General features: G+C 48.2%; 1 protein-coding gene across 5 annotated transcripts in view; it reads left to right on the forward strand.

Annotated features, from left to right (window-relative positions):
- TMEM40 (transmembrane protein 40) overlaps positions 1–14209 on the forward strand; it is a 55389-nt gene that overhangs the window by 12596 nt on the left and 28584 nt on the right. For 2 of the 5 annotated variants that reach the window (XM_056528267.1, XM_056528268.1), the window contains 2 exons: positions 2824–3010; positions 7013–7069. The exons of 2 other annotated variants lie outside the window; for them this stretch is intronic. In XM_056528267.1, the coding sequence (XP_056384242.1) occupies positions 7021–7069 (49 nt within the window). In that variant the 5' untranslated portion in view covers positions 2824–3010; positions 7013–7020. The remainder of the gene's footprint in view (positions 1–2823; positions 3011–7012; positions 7070–14209) is intronic. One more of the 5 variants, XM_056528269.1, reaches the window with a different exon arrangement.

Raw genomic sequence — 14209 nt, forward strand, 5'->3', positions numbered from 1 at the left:
AGTGATATTACAAAGTACAATTGATGATGCATAAAACAAACCCTTATATGGGTCTGTAGGTGCAAAACTGAAAACTTTATGATTTTTAGAAGGGGATGAGGAAACAACAAGTACAAAAAGAGGATTCCATGTGAGAAGCGCATTGAAGAGAGTGATGGGTAATTTTAAACGCACATATCCATATATATGTTGCCAACCCATCAAACCACCACTAGGTTGGTCGCTCTATACAAAGTGCACTGTGTCCAACTGTATAATAAATATAGGTATCTCAACACCCAAAACAACAAGTAAAAAACATCGAAAGCCTATTGCCCAAAACCCAACCCAGCAACTTAGGCCTCTTTCACACTACCGTTGTCACGTGGTAGTGTGATGGCTATCAGGGATGGCGGGGAAAATAGCGGGATAAAAAAATACAACTTGCACCTTCTTTTTCTCCTGCTACTCTTGCTGAAAAACAGCGGTGCCCGATGGACCCCATTGACTATAATGGGGTCTATCGGGACCCGCTGTTGCCCGCTGAACCCCGTTAAAATGACGACCATCAAACACCCCCCCCAAAAAAAAAGAGTTTGATGGGGCACAACAGAAGTGTGAAAGAAACCTAACATTCAATGATCCCTGCCACCCAACACCATTTTGCTAAGGAGTGTCGTCTAGGGGTTCTCTCTCTTATACTGTATATAAAATTACTACTACTTGAAATGAAGCAATTTAGTTGGGGGCTCTGGTATGGATTTTGCACTGGAGCCAGGGTCGGCCTTTGGGGTGTGCGAGCTGGGCGGCCGCACAGGGCGCCATAGCTACAGCGTGTTGCAGTGTAACAGGCCGGCCGAAGATGGGGAGCATCGAGCTGCAGGCTGCAGCTGCTTTGAAGGAGGAAGAAAGGTCCGGTACATGGAGGAGGAGCTTGGGGGTGCGGGCAGCATCCAAGTCCTGTGCGCCTTCACAGAGAGTCGGTGCTCTACAAGCTGATTCCAGGGAGCAGCGCAGCAGCCTTCAAAAGTAAGCTGGCTGTTCTAAATAATTGTTTTATTTTGTGCTTTTTTAATTCATTTATTTTTTAAACAGGGCATAGGATATGTGAAGGGGGGGCAGGGTCTGTCCATCTAATTATGGAATAAAGAGAGAGGGTCTGATTAATGGGGACCGAGAAGTGGACTGGTGAAGGGGGGGGGGTCTGAGTCTGATTAAGGGGGACTGGTGAAGGGGGGAGGGTCTTTTTAAGGGGTAAAGGGGGAGAGATGGTCTGATTATGAGTGACAGGGGACTGAGTAATAAGAACATGGGACTGGTGAAGGTGGGGTCTGAGTCTGCTTAAGGGGGACTGGTGAAGGGGGAGGGCCTGATTAAGGGGGTCTGCATCTGATTAAGGGGGCAGGGGACTGATTAATGGGGACAGGGGACTGATTAAGGGGGCATGGGACTGATTAAGGGGGACATGGGACTGATTAAGGGGGCAGGGGACTGAATAAGGGGGCAGGGGACTGATTAAGGGGGACAGGGGACTGATTAAGAAGACAGGGGACTGATTAAGGGGGACAGGCGACTGATTAAGGGGGATATGGGACTGATTAAGGGGGCAGGGGACTTATTAAGGGGGACATGGGACTGATTAAGGGGGCAGGGGACTGATTAAGGGGGACAGGAGACTGATTAAAGGGACAGGGGACTGATTAAGGGGGACAGGGGACTGGGGGCAGGGGACTGATTAAGGGGAGGCAAGTTTTTTTATTGAACGGGTGGCCAAGGGTTTTGGTGATGGGAATGAAGGTGGCATATTGTGTGCTTCAAATTGTCTAGAGGGTGCCAAACAAAAACATTGGTTGAAGAAATGTTGGAGAGTCTATGCATGCTTAGTGTTGTAAAATAGTTAGATATAGTGTTCTGACAACATAGCTCTTGTTTCTACAATACATGAACGTATGTATAACTTATGTATACATTAATATACCTGATTGTTACTAGTCAATCCAGTTATTTATTATTGTACTTGTTTGCACTTGCACCTAAATAATCTGTAATAAAAAAAAATATTTGTGACAAATATTTTTTTTCCTCTTTGTGTATGTGTATGGGGTAATAGGGGGGGGGGGGTGTCACAAGGTTAGCTCGCACAGGGCGGCTGAACACCTAAGGCCGGCCCTGCCTGGAGCCCTGCAACTTCAATTTACACCTCCGCAGTCACTGTGTTAAATACAGAGGGCCCCAGGGAGTGTGTTCTATGGCTTCAGCATATCTCAGGTTATACCATTCAGATGTGAACGTGTTTACTTAGCTACAAAAAAACAATTCTGATCTTTAAACCTGTTTAGACATGATGTGATATTATAATTATAATCCGGTCTGGCCACTTTTTTTGCAAAACTATGATTCAGAGTCCAGAATATGTTCTGCGCTCCCCGCCCAAACCTGCCCATCTCTAGTGTTCTTCAATACTTTTCTACGAATACTGCGGCGCTATTCCGAATAAAATCATCATTGCTACATAAAATGAGGTGTTCATTGATCAGATACTCAAGAAAATGTAATAAGCCAGTGTTTCCCAATCGGGGTGCCTCCAGCTGTTGCAAAACTACATCTCCCAGAATGCCCGGACAGCCTTTGGCTGTCCGGGCATTCTGGGAGATGTAGTTTTGCAACAGCTGGAGGCACCCCGATTGGGAAACACAGTAATAGGCAATACTTGCTCCTTGATGATGATTCAAAAGGGTTACTATAGTCCTGACTCCTTCAGCCAGAATTTGGTCCAGGATCTTTATTAGGTTTCTGGAACAATGTCTTCTTTTCATTCACTTCCGATAATAAAACTCTATATAGTTGTGATTGATCGTCGCTGACAGATGCAGAGCCAGTTCTTCTAGCTTGGTGTCACTCCGCTGTCGTGTGACATCATCGTCTGTAAATGAGTAAGAAGCTGAAGGCGGAAGATGCAGAAGGACTGTCTTAGAGCAGACGATTCTTCCTCCTATGAAGACTTCACATCTCTTCTCTTCACCTTGAGGAGGTAGGTTCTACAATAACTTCCCTAGATGACGGTACTGATACCCTATACCTGTCTGGTCAGGTAAACCGATATCTTATGGAATGTAATAGGATAATGAGTAGCTACAGATCAATTGACAGTTTGGCTATAACTTTAAGGAAGAAGGAATTTCCATTCTTTCTCCAACCCCCCCTATTGTGGTAGCGGGGTGTGATGCAAGGGCAGATGGAATTACCCTAGGGGCAGATGGCAATAACCCCTTGTATTCGTGACACCAGGGCATGGTTTATCCTCAATACCACCCGAAGGTATACCGCTGGATCCTGAGCTAGGCATGGGGGCAATAATGTCTCCGACGCCAAGTTACGGACAATGGTAGCTTTACTGAGGTTAAACAGGTAGAAAAGTTCAGTTCAGCCAGGGCCCACGGAGGTGACCAGTAACTGGGACGTGCAGTAGATGGGGTCAATTTTATGCAGGCCACATTGACTTGACAAATTAGGACTGTGACTGACTTGACTGATAATACTGAGACTTTGGCTGACTTGTAGGTGCAGACTGGCCTTGAAGAATTGGAAAAGGAAAAAATGAGGTGCTCTCCTAGTGAGGGATTATTACGATAGAGCAAGGTATGCGCCTTACCGTGGATGGTTGTGCTGAGGGCACAATGCCTGTATTCGCCTGTAGACTCGCTGGTGCTTGTAGTCCTGATACCTGGGAGGCAGCCTCTGCGTCCTTCACCGTGACCTCCAGGTAGCGATGTAGTCAAGTAGAAAACAGGAAAAAATTGGAACGCATGAGCGGGCGCCAAAGTCCCAAGAATGACCAATATGCCAAAAGTATTCCTTAAAAACAATTTGGCTTTTATTGGCAATAGAAGAGTGCAAGTCCAGACTGGACTTGAGGCCTCCTATGACTTTGGACACACACCTAGACTCGACTGCACTGGACCTAAGCAGGAAGCAAGAGAGAGAGAGCTAGCTCCTTCCAGGGCTTATATGGGGGAGACTAGCAGGGAGCCCATAGGCCACCTTTGGCTCCTGGCCAACAATCACATGACAACCTTCTTAAAGGGGTAGTCCAGTGGTGAAAAACTTATCCCCTATCCTAAGGATAGGGGATACGTTTGAGATCGCGGGGGGTCCGACCGCTGGGGCCCCCTGCGATCTCTCTGTACGGGGCCCGGCTCTCGGCCCAGATAGCGGGTGTCGACCCCCGCACGAAGCGGCGGCCGACATGCCCCCTCAATACATCTCAATGGCAGAGCCAGAGATTGCCGAAGGCAGCGCTTCGGCTCTGCCATAGAGTTGTATTGAGGGGGCGTGTCGGCCGCCGCCTCGTGCGGAGGTCGAAACGCTCCCTTCCCGCGGGCTGTCGGGGCTCCGTACAGGAGATCGCAGGGGGCCCCAGCGGTCGGACCCCCCGCGATCTGCAACTTATCCCCTATCCTTAGGATAGGGGATAAGTTGCTCACCACTGAGTCACCACTGGATATCTCCTTTAATGTTTTAGCACCTCTTTACACATTCTATAATACAACAATTGGTGAAACATATGTACATAGGGGAACAAGTGCAAGGGAGGCCCAGTGGACACTGCAGGAGGCTGCCTGACAGGGCAGCAAGGGTATGGGGTAACACCTCCCGTACTGGGCCACCACACTATAACTTCCTAAAATGAAAGGGAAAAGTAAAATGGCAGGATTGACAACCATCAGGCTGCGTGTAAATGTTTGTGGAATAGTCACTGGACGGTCGTATTTATTTGATGTTGTTATGCGCAATTGGTGCAAACAGCATATTTTTCCAATAGCAGAAAAAGAAGCCATGAAATGCATTGGCAGGTGTTGTGATCGCTAAGGGTTAATAATTAATATATATATATATATATATATATATATATATACCTATGCGCTTTCTTGCTTCTGTGTCTGCTCAACATGCAGCCCATGACAGTGTCTTCACACAGGTTCCATTAGCTAAGCCAGTGTATTACAACCAGTCTGCCTCCAGCTGTTGCAAAACTACAACTCCCAGCATGCCCGGACAGCCAAAGGCTGTCCAGGCATGCTGGGAGTTGTAGCTTTACAACAGCTGGAGGCACCCTGGTCGGGAAACTCTGAGCTCAGCAATGGTGACCTCTGAGCAGCAGGGCTTTACAGTATTAGTACATAGTATTACAGAGTGTGTACAGTATGCAAGAAGCTGTTAGCTATTTCAGATGTCTGGCAGCGGCTCATCTTCTGTGGGAACATAGGATTCAACATGTCTGCTTCTTCTTTACCCAAATATCTGCAATTGGGGTAGAGAGGCCTAAATACACATTAGATAATGCAGCAAGAAAATGGTTCAACCATATGTTTTAAGGTGTATAGGCGCCTTTACACTATATTATGTGGTGGCCCAGTACATGAGTTGCACCCCTGTACCCTTGCTGCCCTGTCAGGCAGCCTCCCTACAGTGTCCCCTGGGTCCCCCTGCACCTGTTCCCCTTGTATAGTTATCTTTATGCTGTGTATTATATATAAAAGTGTTACGTCTTTAAGAATAGTTGACATGTGATTAACCTGTTGTCATGTGATTGTAACCCAGTGAGGTATCAGTGACCATGTGATCTAAGGGTGACCTATGGGACCACTCAGAGTCTCCCCCCATATAAGCCCTGGGTGGAGCCTCTGTTCGCTCTCTTATGCTCTTGTGTGCTGAGTTGCAGCAAGATCAAGTCCTAGGCGTGTGTCTGGAGTCCAGCGAAGTCAGTCAAGCAGCCACGGATTCTCAAATCCATTGCCCCACAGGCCAAGTCAAAGCCTGGTAAGCTACAGAAGGGGTGACGTCAGTCATAGTCTGTCATAGTCAAGTCAGTCCAAGTCATCCTGTCTCAAGTCAGCGTGGCCTGCATGCAAAATGTCCAATTCCACTATAAGTCCCAGCAAACCCTAAGGTCTCTGAAGTCACTGGTCACCTCCTTGGACCTAGCCAAGCTGCATAGACTGTTACACCTGTCTGACTCAGTAATGCTGCCGTTGTTCCGTAACTTGGCATCGGAGTCATTATTTGCCCCTGTGCCGAGCCCAGGATTTAGCGGTATTCCTTCGGGTGGTGTAGAGGATAAACCACGCCCTGGCGTCACGAACACAAGGGTTTATGCCATCTGCCCCTAGGGCAGTGTTTCTCAATTCCAGTCCTCAGGACCCCCTAACAGGTCATGTTTTCAGGATTTCCTTTGTCTTTCACAGGTGACATAATTATGGTCAGTGAATCAGCCATCACCACAATTATATCCCCTGTGAAAGACTAAGGAAATCCTGAAAACATGACCTGTTGGGGGCCCTGAGGACTGGAATTGAGAAACACTGCCCTAGGGTAATTCCGTCTGCCCTCATCACACCCTCAACACAATTACAATGGTCTGCATGGGGCTTGACTTCAGTATGAAGATAGCTGACAATAAAAAGTATATTCCAGAGTTTATTATCTATCCCCACACAAGCCAGTCAGCTGAACTTGTATAAAGATTGAACTTCTCTTTAAAGTGTCCCTGACATTATAAAAAAAAAAATAAACATAAAAAAAACATTTTTGACATGATGCAAAAGTTTTGATCAGTCGGGGGTCTGAGTGTTTAGTGGCAACTAAGGCCAAATTCACACTGCCATTGTGCTCCGACCCGGCTTTTTTTGCACTGAATGGACCTAGAACAGGTTGGAGCACAACTGACACCGTCGGGTCCCAACGTATTCCAGTGACTTTAATGGGGTCCATTGGGGATCCAATATTTTACTGGTTGAGCAGAGAGAGAAAAAATAGGACATGCAGTATTTATTTTCTCTACTCATCTTCCATCCTCCTGACTGACCGATTGGGCAATGTGAACGAGCCCTAAGGTACCCTGGGGGACCAGACATGTCGCACACACCTAAGGCCATCCCTAGTGATTCAAACAAGAATAAATACAGTAACTCATGAACAAACACACATATAAAGCTAAATACCTAAAATCTTTTGTTGTTTTTTTTTTTTGCAGAAATTACAATGAGCTCCGAGAAATTCTCATTACCTAACCACACCAAGGAGGAGCAAGGTAGAAATAAAGTATCTTGATTTCTGCCCATTATGGATGCAATGCACTGTCAATACAAACTGTTTATATAACAAATTAAAAGGGTACTCCACCCCTAGACATCTTATCCCCCTATCGAAAGGATAGGGGAAAAGATGGCAGATGGCAGGGGTCCGGCTGCTGGCCCCCCAGACCCCCCCCCCCCCCCGTGATCTCCGACATAGCACCCAGAAATCCGCTGCACGGATCAAACTCTGCTCCATGCCGGATGACTGGCAACTATAGCCGTCACGCGCCCTCAAGCGGCTGGACCCCCTGTCATCAGACATCTTATCCCCTACCCTGTGTATAGGGAATAAGATGTCTAGGGGTTGAGTACCCCTTTAAGGCTAGGTTTCCACCAAAAACTTCCAAACTGCCCCACAGCGGGGCAGGGGGGTGGGGCATATATGGGTGGGGGAGAGAAAAAGCATGATTAAAAAAAGCAATGTCGGTTTTGTATTTTCATTTTTTCATCTCATTTTTACTAAAGAGTTAAAAAAAAAAAAGGGTTGAACACAGAAATTGGAAAAACTGCCAAAAGAGAAAAAAAAACAATTTTTACACAAAGGTAAAAATGTCCGAAAAAATGCAAAAATGCTGGAAACTGCAATGTCAGCTTTTTTGTTTTTCTTTTTTTCCCCCAAAAAACAAGTGGAAACCTAGCCTTACAGACTGTGTGCTGGCATAATGTACCAGGAACTACATCCTAGTTTAACATTTTCATATGTAAATAAATACATAAGTGTTTAATATTGATGTAACATTTGACTCTATTTTTGTAAAGTATTACCTCTCCTCCCTTTAAAAGCATTATAAAATGTTATTCTGCTGTGTGCCTGATCCTGTCCTGGTTGTGTGTGGATTCACTTGACTATGCGAAGTACAAGCCCTTAATATAGTGGAGGAGGAAAATGATCTCTCTTCAAGAATTTACTTTGTAATTCTTTTCCTAAGATCGGAATGTGCAGATACACGACAGATATTGGTCGCCTTCCTCCATTGACAAGTTGTCTACCACCCCAAATGACTCTCCTATAATATGCAGGATTTGTTCCTCTTGTTTATCTCTGATTCCCAATCTCTGGTGTGGTTGGCTTCTTCATGTGAAAGGAGCACTGTAGTGGAATAAAACTTTGGAAAGGTGATAAGTTATAGATTTCGGGGGAACCGACACGCCCCCTCCATGTATCACCCCCGTCCCAGTGGGGCGTCCCAGCAGTCAGACCCCCTGTGATCTATAACTTATCCCCTATCCTTCGAAGAGGGGATAAGTTATATTCCACTACAGTATTCCTTTAATTTCGCATTCAGTTTAGCTTGAATTTGTTAATTCTGTTGGCAGAATAATGGAAGGACTGCATTCCCATTAATAACGATGGTGCAGGTCAGCGCGGGCCTAGCACCGAAGCACTTCGGCGGCGGCAGCTTAGATGGAGTCTCTGACTCCAAATATCTCCGAGCAGATATTCCGCTGTGTGAACATACCCAAAGTCAGCATGGTGCACTACAGCAATTGTAACCGGCACCCTTTGTATGCCTTATCTATTTGCAGTTACAATACTAAGCAGCTACACCCCTCATATTTAGTAGCTGTGTGAGTAGTTGTTCATCAGTACTTTGAACCTGTACAACCTCATGGGGGGTATAGGTTTTTAATCTGCCATTGTACAGTAACTAGTAAAGAGTATGCCCTCTTTTCTGTGGTTTTTAGTAATGTTGATCCAATTTTATGTTTTTGTTTTTTTTAACAATGGAAACAGTCAAAAATATTCAAAAAGTACAATGATTTAGCTTAAAGGAGTAGTGCAGTGAATAATAACTTATCCCCTATCCACAGGATAGGCGATAAATTATAGATCACGAGGGGTCCGACCACTGGGATCCCCCGCAATCTCCTGAATATGGCCCCAGCAGTCTGCCGGAAGCGGTCGTTCCAATCCCCGCAGGAAGCCACAGCCAACACGCCCCCTTCATGTATCTGGATGGGATACATGGAGGGGGTGTGTCGGCCGCTGCTCCGTGTGGGGGTTGGCACGGCCCCTTCCAGCAGACTGCCTGTCACGATTCGGCTGGCAGGAGGTGGATCCTCTGTGCCAGAGAGGGATTGGCGTGGACCGTGCTAGTGGACCGGTTCTAAGTTACTACTGGTATTCACCAGAGCCCGCCGCAAAGCGGGATGGTCTTGCAGCGGCGGTAGTAACCAGGTCGTATCCACTAGCAACGGCTCAACCTTTCTGACTGCTGAAGATAGGCGCGGTACAAGGGAGTAGACAAGAGCAAGGTCGGACGTAGCAGAAGGTCGGGGCAGGCAGCAAGGATCGTAGTCAGGGGCAACGGCAGGAGGTCTGGAACACAGGCTAGGAACACACTAGGAAACGCTTTCACTGGCACAATGGCAACAAGATCCGGCGAGGGAGTGCAGGGGAAGTGAGGTATACATAGGGAGTGCACAGGTGAACACACTAATTAGAACAACTGCGCCAATCAGTGGCGCAGTGGCCCTTTAAATCACAGAGACCCGGCACGCGCGCGCCCTAGGGAGCGGGGCCGCGCGCGCCGGGACAGGACCGACGGAGAGCGAGTCAGGTACGGGAGCCGGGGTGCGCATCGCGAGCGGGCGCCACCCGCATCGCGAATAGCATCCCGGCTGGAGGCGGTATCGCAGCGCACCCGGTCAGTGGATCTGACCGGGGCGCTGCAGTAGCGAGGATGAGGCGAGCGCTCCGGGGAGGAGCGGGGACCCGGAGCGCTCGGCGTAACAGTACCCCCCCCTTGGGTCTCCCCCTCTTCTTGGAGCCTGAGAACCTGAGGACCAGACTTTTGTCTAGGATGTTGTCCTCAGGTTCCCAGGATCTCTCTTCAGGACCACAGCCCTCCCAATCGACCCAAAAAATTTTTTTCCCTCTGACCGTCTTGGAGGCCAGTATCTCCTTTACGGAGAAGATGTCAGAGGAACCGGAAACAGGAGTGGGAGAAACAAGTTTGGGAGAGAAACGGTTGATGATGAGTGGTTTAAGAAGAGAGACATGAAAGGCATTAGGAATACGAAGAGAAGGAGGAAGAAGAAGTTTGTAAGAGACAGGATTAATTTGGCACAAGATTTTGAAAGGACCAAGATAGCGTGGTCCCAGTTTGTAGCTGGGGACACGGAAGCGGACATATTTAGCGGAGAGCCATACCTTGTCTCCGGGAGAAAAAATGGGGGGAGCTCTTCTTTTCTTATCGGCAAACTTTTTCATGCGAGATGAAGCCTGTAAAAGAGAATTTTGGGTCTCTTTCCATATGGTGGAAAGATCACGAGTCACTTCATCCACAGCGGGCAAACCAGAGGGCAAGGGAGTAGGGAGGGGGGGAAGAGGGTGACGGCCGTACACCACGAAAAATGGGGATTTAGAAGAAGATTCAGAGACTCTGAAGTTGTACGAGAATTCGGCCCATGGTAGAAGATCTGCCCAGTCATCCTGGCGGGAGGAAACAAAATGCCGTAAATAGTCACCCAGGACCTGGTTAATTCTTTCTACTTGCCCATTGGATTGAGGATGATAAGCAGAAGAGAAGTTTAATTTAATCTTGAGTTGTTTACAGAGAGCCCTCCAGAATTTTGACACTAATTGGACGCCTCTATCCGAGACGATCTGCGTGGGCAAACCGTGAAGACGAAAAATGTGTACAAAAAATTGTTTTGCCAACTGAGGCGCTGAAGGAAGACCAGGAAGAGGAATAAAATGTGCCATCTTGGAAAATCGATCAACGACCACCCAAACAACAGTGTTGCCACGGGATGGGGGTAAGTCTGTAATAAAGTCCATACCAATCAGAGACCAAGGCTGTTCGGGGACAGGCAGAGGATGAAGGAGACCAGCAGGCTTCTGGCGAGGAGTCTTATCCCGGGCACAGACAGTACAGGCCCGCACAAAATCAACAACATCCGTCTCCAGAGTCGGCCACCAATAGAAGCGAGAGATGAGTTGCAAAGACTTTTTGATGCCCGCATGGCCAGCGAGGTGGGAGGAGTGACCCCATTTGAGAATCCCGAGACGTTGGCGTGGAGAAACGAAGGTCTTCCCTGGAGGAGTTTGCCTGATGGAGGCTGGAGAAGTGGAGATCAGACAGTCAGGAGGAATGATGTGTTGCGGAGAGACCTCTACTTCCGAAGCATCCGAGGAATGAGAGAGAGCATCGGCCCTAATGTTCTTGTCGGCAGGGCGAAAATGAATTTCAAAGTTAAAACGGGCAAAGAACAAAGACCACCTGGCCTGGCGAGGATTCAGCCGTTGGGCAGACTGGAGATAGGAGAGATTCTTGTGGTCGGTGTAAATGATAACTGGAAATTTTGATCCCTCCAGCAGATGCCTCCATTCCTCAAGTGCCAATTTAATGGCCAGTAGTTCTCGATCCCCGATGGAGTAGTTCCTCTCCGCCGGAGAGAAGGTCCTAGAAAAAAACCCACAAGTAACAGCATGCCCGGAAGAATTTTTTTGTAGAAGGACCGCTCCAGCTCCCACTGAGGAGGCATCAACCTCCAATAGGAAGGGTTTAGATGGGTCAGGTCTGGAGAGCACGGGAGCAGAAGAAAAGGCAGACTTGAGCCGTTTAAATGCGTCTTCCGCTTGAGGAGACCAGGACTTAGGATTGGCATTCTTCTTGGTTAAAGCCACGATAGGAGCCACAATAGTGGAAAAATGAGGAATAAATTGTCTGTAATAATTGGCGAACCCCAAAAAACTTTGGATAGCACGGAGTCCGGAGGGGCGTGGCCAATCTAAGACGGCAGAGAGTTTATCTGGGTCCATTTGTAGTCCCTGGCCAGAGACCAAGTATCCTAGGAAAGGAAGAGATTGACATTCAAACAGACATTTCTCCATTTTGGCATAAAGTTGATTGTCTCGAAGTCTCTGAAGAACCATGCGGACATGCTGGCGATGTTCTTCTAAGTTGGCAGAAAAAATCAGAATATCGTCCAGATACACAACAACACAGGAATATAAGAGATCACGAAAAATTTCATTAACAAAGTCTTGGAAGACGGCAGGGGCGTTGCACAGGCCAAAGGGCATGACTAGATACTCAAAGTGTCCATCTCTGGTGTTAAATGCAGTTTTCCATTCGTCCGCCTCCCTGATGCGGATGAGATTATAAGCACCTCTTAAGTCCAGTTTGGTAAAGATGTGGGCACCTTGAAGGGGATCAAAGAGTTCTGAGATAAGAGGTAGGGGGTAGCGGTTCTTTACCGTGATTTTATTAAGTCCGCGGTAATCAATGCAGGGACGTAGGGAGCCATCTTTTTTGGACACAAAGAAAAATCCAGCTCCGGCAGGAGAGGAGGATTTGCGGATAAACCCCTTTTTTAAATTTTCCTGGATGTATTCAGACATAGCAAGAGTCTCTGGGGCGGACAGAGGATAAATTCTGCCCCGGGGTGGAGTAGTGCCCGGGAGGAGGTCAATAGGACAGTCATAAGGCCTGTGAGGAGGTAAAGTCTCAGCTTGTTTTTTACAAAATACGTCAGCATAGTCCATATAAGCCTTAGGGAGACCGGTTACAGGGGAACCCACAGGGTCACGGCAGGGAGTACTGGGAACCGGTTTAAGACAGTCCTTGAAACAAGAAGTACCCCAGCTCTTGATCTCTCCTGTGGACCAATCAAGGGTTGGGGAATGGCGTTGAAGCCACGGTAGTCCAAGGAGAATTTCGGAAGTGCAATTGGGGAGGACCAAAAACTCAATTTTTTCGTGATGAGGTCCGATGCACATTAGGAGGGGCTCCGTGCGGTAACGCACGGTACAGTCCAATCTTTCATTGTTAACACAATTGATGTAGAGGGGTCTGGCGAGACTGGTCACCGGGATGTTGAACCTGTTGATGAGAGAGTCCAAAATAAAATTTCCTGCAGATCCGGAATCCAAGAAGGCCATAGTAGAGAAGGAGAAGGTAGAGGCAGATATCCGCACAGGCACAGTAAGGCGTGGAGAAGCAGAGTTGACATCAAGAACTGTCTCACCCTTGTGCGGAGTCAGCGTACGTCTTTCCAGGCGGGGAGGACGGATAGGACAATCCTTCAGGAAGTGTTCGGTACCGGCACAGTACAGGCAAAGATTCTCCATGCGGCGTCGTGTCCTCTCTTGAGGTGTCAAGCGAGACCGGTCAACTTGCATAGCCTCCACGGCGGGAGGCACAGGAAAGGATTGCAGAGGACCAGAGGAGAGAGGAGCCGGGGAGAAAAAACGCCTCGTGCGAACAAAGTCCATATCCTGGCGGAGCTCCTGACGCCTTTCGGAAAAACGCATGTCAATGCGAGTGGCAAGATGAATGAGTTCATGCAGGTTAGCAGGAATTTCTCGTGCGGCCAGAACATCTTTAATGTTGCTGGATAGGCCTTTTTTAAAGGTCGCGCAGAGGGCCTCATTATTCCAGGATAATTCGGAAGCAAGAGTACGGAATTGGATGGCGTACTCGCCAACGGAAGAATTACCCTGGACCAGGTTCAGCAGGGCAGTCTCAGCAGAAGAAGCTCGGGCAGGTTCCTCAAAGACACTTCGAATTTCCGAGAAGAAGGAGTGTACAGAGGCAGTGACGGGGTCATTGCGGTCCCAGAGCGGTGTGGCCCATGACAGAGCTTTCCCAGACAGAAGGCTGACTACGAAAGCCACCTTAGACCTTTCAGTAGGAAACTGGTCCGACATCATCTCCAAGTGCAGGGAACATTGCGAAAGAAAGCCACGGCAAAACTTAGAGTCCCCATCAAATTTATCCGGCAAGGATAGTCGTAGGCCGGAAGCGGCCACTCGCTGCGGAGGAGGTGCAGGAGCTGGCGGAGGAGATGATTGCTGGAGCTGTGGTAGTAGCTGCTGTAGCATCACGGTCAGTTGAGACAGCTGGTGGCCTTGTTGCGCTATCTGTTGCGACTGCTGGGCGACCACCGTGGTGAGGTCGGCGACAACTGGCAGTGGAACTTCAGCGGGATCCATGGCCGGATCTACTGTCACGATTCGGCTGGCAGGAGGTGGATCCTCTGTGCCAGAGAGGGATTGGCGTGGACCGTGCTAGTGGACCGGTTCTAAGTTACTACTGGTATTCACCAGAGCCCGCCGCAAAGCGGGATGGTCTTGCAGCGGCGGT

Source organism: Hyla sarda, chromosome 6 (assembly GCF_029499605.1).
Source record: "Hyla sarda isolate aHylSar1 chromosome 6, aHylSar1.hap1, whole genome shotgun sequence".
Taxonomy (NCBI): Eukaryota; Metazoa; Chordata; class Amphibia; order Anura; family Hylidae; genus Hyla; species Hyla sarda.